Source organism: Aquarana catesbeiana, linkage group LG07, assembly GCF_042186555.1.
Source record: "Aquarana catesbeiana isolate 2022-GZ linkage group LG07, ASM4218655v1, whole genome shotgun sequence".
Taxonomy (NCBI): Eukaryota; Metazoa; Chordata; class Amphibia; order Anura; family Ranidae; genus Aquarana; species Aquarana catesbeiana.
Genome location: NC_133330.1, coordinates 210,648,374 through 210,655,952, shown reverse-complemented (window position 1 = coordinate 210,655,952; position 7,579 = coordinate 210,648,374). Strand labels below are relative to the sequence as shown.

Here is a 7,579-nt window from a genome sequence, read left to right as displayed (position 1 = left end):
TCAGATCAAATCTGATGAGTTTACTAAAGTCACGAAAATATCCGTACGACAGAAAAAAAATCAGAAGTGATGTCATGTGTTGTAATGCATTTGTATTGCATTTTCGAAACAATAGCTATATTGATACGAAAATCAGCTGTACGAAAATCGTACGATCTGGCTTCGTACGGAAAAAATTTTCGTGCACGTCTGATAGAATATCATCGGATGAACTGTCAAGATCGGCTCTTGAAAGCTCTGTACTAACGATTCGATTATCGTAACGATCGATTCGAAAGCGGTATTTTCCGTACGATTTTCCGAACGTGTGTACGGGGCATTACTAATGATATCTCTCTCTATCTGGAGTTCATACATCTCTCAATACAAGAAAGGACTGTGCTGATTAAGGAAACCACAGCTTGGCATTGCATGCTATTATGAAGCTTATGATCTACCAAAACCCCAGATCCTTAACCATTGATTCCCCCAGTTGTACTCCCCAAATATGTATGATGCATGCAAATTCTTAGTCCCCCAAGTGCATAACATTACATTTTTTAACAATTAACTGAATCTGCGACAGTCGCCCATTTAAACAGTCAGAGGTCAGCTAGTAAGTTGGAGACATCTTGTAAGGACGTTATTCCACTCCATAGCTTGGTGTCATCAAAGACTGGAATGGTACTTTTAATACTAGACCCACTATAATTTATAAAAAAATATTAAAAAGTAAGGGTGCCAACACTGAACCTTGGGGTACCACCACTAATAACCTTAAACCATTCAAAGTATGAATTAACCATTACTCTCTGAAATCTATCTTTTAGCCAGTTTTGTTTCATTAGCAGTGTGTGGGAACTGTGTCAAATGCATAAACACACACACACACACACACACACACAGCACACACACACACACACCACAGTCTTAAAGTGGATGTAAACCCACTTATCTAAACTACTGCCATAGTGGTTATCTATAAGGATATACATGCCTCCTGCATGTATCTTTACCTGTCAAATGTCTCCCCTCCTTGTCTGTTATGAGACCTGAAAAACTGCAGATTCTGTGGGTGGGTCTGTTGTCTGGAGCTCTGTGGGTGAAGTCTTGATGTCAGTAGACTCCCTGCCCACTCTACACTCCCCTTGTCAATATGCATTTTCTCCTGTGTATTTCTTACATTGAACTTCTGCTATGATCACTAACATCCAGTAAAAACCCAGAAAAGTCACCACATGATTTCAGCCTGCCCAATCATGCCGAGGTGTGGAGCAGCCAATCCTGGGAGAGCTGGAGAAGAAAGGAGGAGGGGATCTGAAGTACACTGAATGTCTTCCTCAGGCTCCTGCATGAGATATGTAAATCACCTGTCACTCACAGCAAGGGGGAGAGAAACAGGCTCCTGGTTTTATCTGACTGAAAAAAGATTAAGAGGACTGTTCAGAGCTGGATTAACTCTTCGTGGCAAGACTGGGCATAGATGACATGAAATCCTATACCGTACAAGGTGCAAGCCTTAATTAAAAATACATTTTCGGGTTTACATCCACTTTAAGTCCTAGTGCTGTTTAAACATGTGTGATACAAAACATCTGCTCACCAAAGGAGGCTGTGCAGTAAGATGTCCGAAAGGAGCTGGAAGATTCATTTTGTTCATTAAATGCAACACCTAAAATAAAATGTATCTCATTAAATATAGCAAGGATACCAACCACTATTACCGATTGTAAAAATTAAACTCATTCAGCCAAAACAAAGCATAAACCCATGATCCATTAAGCCAGTTTTTGACAGAGTAAAAACGAAGCATATTCCTTTGGGTCCTTTCACATGGGAGATCTGTCGGTCCATTTTTCATCCATCCGTTGACGCTTGAAAAAACGGACAGCAATGCATACCAATAGGCAAAGAGATATAAATGAATAATCAACTATTTACATCAGCATCTGTTAAATTCATTTTTAAAATGGAAAAAGTCTCTATTTTTGTTCCTTTTAAAAAAAGCAGAAGCGTATCTAAAAACGGATGAAAAAAAACACAAACAGTCCATGTTTGCATTGGTTGTTCAGAGCTGGCATCCTTACAACCAGCGACTCATCCATGACAGCAGGAATGAGTCACTGGTTGTTGGGATACTGGCGTTTGCAGGCTTCCAAGAACAAATGCAAAAATGGATACAAATATAGGCTGGTTGTCCATTTACATTTGGTTTAGGTCTGCTTCCTCAGATGTAAACAGATGATCATTAATTTTACATCCACTTGGACGTTTTTGATGAAATATGAAAAAGAGGGAATGCCCATGTGAAAGGACCCTTAGCGTTCCAGTGTAACAGCAAACAATCTAGCACACTGGCAATGTACATTAAACAGAACATTTATTAATAGGTATACGCTATCTGAACTCACAAACTGATAATTGGCACATCCTTAAGAGGCTCAAACCCATGGCCCAGGAGCATGGAAGGAATTCCTGAATATCTTTAGGATACACTCCTCCAAAAATCTGTGTTAAGTGCCTGCCCGGTTACTACATCACCATAAAACCAGTGGAGAGAGAGAGAGAGAGAGAGAGAGAGAGAGAGAGAGAGAAGAGAGAGAGAGCGAGAAGAGAGAGAGAGAGAGAGAGGAGAGAGAGAGAGAGAGAGAGAGAAGAGAGAGAGAGAGAGAGAGAGAGAGGACGAGAGAGAGAAGAGAGAGAGAAGAGAGAGAGAGAGAGAGAGAGAGATGAGAGAGAGAGAGAGGGAGAGAGAGAGAGAATGAATCAGCATCACTTTACAAAACCACCCTTGATTGATGTACTAGGTGGGTGAACTCAATTTTATTTTTCAGAAACTCTTGGATATCAACATAAAGGTGTGCTTGTTGGTTCACATAACCCTGCTAGAATTTGTAAAATTATCTATTTTTCTCACAACCAACACCCCATAACAGCCTCAATGCTGTAAATCCAAACAGCTACTAGAGAAGGCTCAAAACTTCTGGAACAAAATCATTTGGAGGGAAGAGACCAAAACTGAACTTTATGTTCAAAATCCTAAACACTGTTAGGTTATGACAGAATATCCACTTTAACTACTCTTAAAAATGCTCCTTCCCTCCTCCTAACACTTATAATTTTCTTCTACAGGGTAGGCAGATCTGTATACTTGCCTATTTTCAGGCTGCTCCGGTCTGGTCATGTCATTAGCTCCCTTTGTCAGCCATCATCGGCTGCAGGGGAGAGGGAACCCCAACAATGGATGGGTCATAGTAAGCCTACGGGTGATGGCATCACTCAGGCATTACCAGCCACTGTCAAGTGCTCTCACCATTCCCTGCAGCAACACTGGCTGACACAGGGGAGATCATTTTTAGCTGTGTAGGTGAGACCAGCATTCACTTTAGTGACTGAGACTGATAAAGAAAATTACACCAGCTCTATCATGAAGCATGGAGGTGGAACTGTGCTTTTCTTGGGCCACTTTAAAGTGGTATTAAACCCAAAAGCAATATATTGCAGATTACTAATTATTAGATGTGTTGGCTGCTTTAGTTTTTTTTTTTTAGGCTTTACTCCTCTGTTTTTACCTGGTGACCTGGCCAGTATCATAACTCCTGTATTAGAGTGCCTCCACTCTGGATAAAGGAGCACAAGAGCACCTTTGGTCAGCAGCATTGTTAATTTTGGGTGAAGGGGAGTGTTAGATGTACTAGCAGATTTAGATACACTAACAAATTTGAAGCCAAACTCAAGTTCATACTGCAGTTACAACAGTTTTTTCCCTTTTGGGATAAAGGCTTTAAATAAAATAAAAAGGTGATCATTGTAAGCCCCCCATCAGTGATAAATGGTTTTGTCTCAACCCTAAAACTGCTATACTTGCAGGACAGCTTCTTCTGTTGAACAGGCTTACTGGCAGGATCACATGGTGAAAATAAAGGGAAGAAAGCCTCAAAAAGGAAAACAAATGCAACCATCAGATCTAGGAATTTGTTAAGCTGCAATACAATAAAATGTTTGCTTTTGGTTTTAATACTGCTTTAAGCAGGGAGATTTTTTTTTTATTTTCTCTTTGTTGCTATGGTTTGTTTAGGCATTGTGCTATTCTGTGTTGCCATATATCTGATTTAGAACCACAATAAAAAGTAAGAAAAATGTGTTTGGACCGAATTACTCATATATACAAAAAAAATGCTCTACTAAGTTCCTGCCAAGAGTGAGCACTAACATTATTCAATTTGACAATAATCAAAGATAAAGGACCATAAACAAAGCGTTCAAACATTAAACTTGAGGGCTGGTTCAAACCACAATATCTGCGTCCGAATGAGTTTCTGCTTGTGCGTTTTTCCCTCTTTTTCTTCATCTCAATTAAGGACATGTGCGTGTCCGATGCATTTTTTATGCGAATGACCACATTCCATACATAAAAAATGCAACATGTTTTACTTGTGTTGATTGCACTGAAACAAACTACACTGGTGTAAACTAGGGCCACTGGAACCCATGTTAAACACCACCTATGCAGAATAAAAACGCACTGGACTGCATCTGGTGTGAACCAGCCCGATTTGCAAATGTTACTTCTGGAACATTTACGTTTGAAAAAAAATGCTTATTATCCTACAAACTGTGCCCGGAGTATGCAAAATTATTGCAGCAGTGGTAGACAACCTACACTTGAAGTATTATATTTAGTAGCCCACAAAAAGCAGATAGATGTCTCCCACATTCTTCATTTGTAAATGTCCTAACATGCACAGAGAAATGGAGGCCTTATTCCACACCAGCAACTGCCATGAACATTAGTGTTGACTCCATTTGCCTCCTTCTGACAAACATTTTTTGGGAATGAGCTTAGACGTAGGCAGAACACTGGATTAATAAGGTTTCATTAAAAGTGGTCACCTGGAATGAGGTCTCCATTTCTTTGAATACTGGGAAATTAAAGAAGAACTGATGGATTGACTAAGGAGTTGCCCTGTACCTAGGATCAAAAAATGGGATTAGAAGGGAGCCTGGAGTAAAGCTTCTCTTTTAGGCCTCGTTTATACCAAAAGCAGTCAGGTTCATTTAAATAAAAAAAAAATAAAAAAAATAAAGCATTTAGAATGCATGCACAGTAAAGCAAGTTTTCTAATCACCCTAGTTCAACCCACTGTGATTAGTTCCAGTACTTTAAAGGATGTCCTATTGGTCGAAACGCATTAGCGGGTCCCTACTGAGAACACAAGCGCGCTATGAGCCGCGGCACAGCACAATTTTTATTGATGCTCATTTTATTCATGCTTATGCAAGTACAACTTTAAAACATTTTCCCCATGGTTCAAAACATACTTCACTAAGCATCTCTTCATGTCTATTACTTGTGATTGGGGAGTGGAGGAAGTACAGTAGAAACGTACATTTGGAATCTTGGTACTGATCCATTTATATGATGTGAGCAATCCCCAGCTGTCCATCTACTGCTGGTTGATGTGGAAATTGGTAAGCAATCAGCGATTTAAGCTTGTTGCATCTAGCTTCTGGTTACGATGGCTGCTATATTTTGTATGCTCATTTTCTTTTATTTTAACCATCTTATTAGTGCGGATATTTTCTGTGTTTTTTTTATCTTTAAAAAGGAGTTTACCTTGGGGAACATGTTACATGTTCCCGCTGCTCAGCTATTCACTGCCTTTGTGTGACAGGAATACGGGGAGAAGTTCCCTGTACCAGCTGTCGCTTTTTAAAAGGAGTGCGGCTGTGTGGGGCTCTGCCCACAGCTGCATCACACATTCACAGAGTTCTGTGAATGAATGAACTACAAGTACAGACATTCTTTGCAGCTGTCAGCTTGTAGTTCATGGTCTCTTCCTATCAGTGTGAACCTGCCGGGCAGACAACTGTACATTCAGTACTTTTAATGTGAGCACACAGTCCCTATCCTCTTGTGTCTGTATTTATTGTGGTAGTACTATATAAACTAAATACTTTAAATACATATTTTTATTTAACGTAAAATGTAATTCAACAGGTTTTACCTGAACATAGAACTTTGGGACACTTGCTAGGGCATTTGCAATGTTTGCCAAAACTGTGCTTGTAGGAGGTGGATATAAGTACTTTAGGCTGGATTTTATTGGGAAAACTAGCCTGTTAAAAAGAAAAAAAAAAAGAAAAAAGAAAAAATTATATATTTATATATATATATCAATCCATTTTTTTTTCATGAGGCATTTTATAGGCACACGAAGAACTAAATAAGCTTGTAATACAGTACACATACTAAAATATTATAAAAAAGCCGTAAAATACCATTACTTTTTCGCACCACTAGTTTGCCATTTTAACACTGCCATTCTGACAGCATTCATGTAAAAATTTAAAAAGAATGCGATAGCAAATTGCATATTATTACAGGAGTCAGGTATGCCACAAGCGTTTACTATGGAGTTTAGTCTACGGTCAACAATTTTTACATTTCGGAACCTTTAATGACCATCCCAAGTGAACAAATTATTCATTCAGCCATAATAAATTCAGCTCTTGACGGGATGGCCATTATACCTATCCAGTTATGAGCAGACAGTACAAGCAGGGCTCTGTTCAAAAATATTAAAAATTAAAGCACGTTAAATAAATAAAACTAACTCAAACATCCTAGCCACCCATCTAGACACCCTTGCGCCTAGTGGCCGATGCCCCATGCTGCCAGTGTAGCCAATGTGTATATTGCAATACACAGGCCTCGAGTGATTGTCCATCATATTACTTGCAATGGTAAGCACTCATTGTTTAGCACAACCACATAACCACGCTGACCAATTAGTAATGCTTCTTTCTTCTGGGATATCATACTTGAAGAAGAAACCTCACATGCGCTTCTCATTGGTCAGGAAGGTCACATGGCTGTACTGACCAATGCGTTTTTGCCATTAAGAGGATTATAATAGGCACTCACTCTGAAACTGTGTATTGCAATGTACAGACTGCTACACTGATGGTACAGGGCATCATAGCCACCATCTGCAGCGGTGTATGGAGGATTGGCCAGGATATTTGGCCAGAGTTAGTTCACTTTTTTTTTTTTTTTTAACGAAAAATGAAAAGTGAAATTGCCTCTTAAAGACTCTGCAAGTACAGTAAAGTACCTATAGATTTGCTAGAAATGCACTCCTCTTCAAGGTCCTGTCGTGGACTGACAACACACTTTCTTTTGTGATGTGAGTGGTGTCAGCCCTGCCACGTGCCTTTGCTATACTGCTCAAATCACTCCCTCTCACAGATCTCAACATAACAGTTAAATGATTGTCCAGATAAGAACTAACATGGCTCTTTAAGATAACACAGCAAGTGTGCAGATGACACAGGACAGCTCAGAATTTGCAGTTATCAAACAGATAATAAAATGCTTGCAAAAGGTATATTTACCAGACCAAACAATAAAAGTGCATTCCAAGGGTTTACATAACTTTCAACTTTCTTCATTTTTATTAATGTTTTTTTGTTAATTTATGTTCATGTAATTTATAAAGTGCATTCAATGTTTTGTATAGTTTTTAACTTATTACAACATCAGATATAAAATTGTCTTTTGGAATCTTTATTTGCCTTTATACAATATATAAGATGT

At 38.9% G+C, this 7,579-nt stretch overlaps 1 protein-coding gene across 1 annotated transcript in view; it reads right to left on the bottom strand.

The window, feature by feature from the left end:
* RNPC3 (RNA binding region (RNP1, RRM) containing 3) overlaps positions 1-7,579 on the bottom strand; it is a 59,820-nt gene that overhangs the window by 28,230 nt on the left and 24,011 nt on the right. Inside the window, exons 5-6 of the mRNA XM_073593011.1 lie at positions 5,988-6,099; positions 1,583-1,651 (exon numbers count right to left, since the gene is read on the bottom strand). Coding sequence (XP_073449112.1) covers positions 1,583-1,651; positions 5,988-6,099 — 181 coding nt within the window. The remainder of the gene's footprint in view (positions 1-1,582; positions 1,652-5,987; positions 6,100-7,579) is intronic.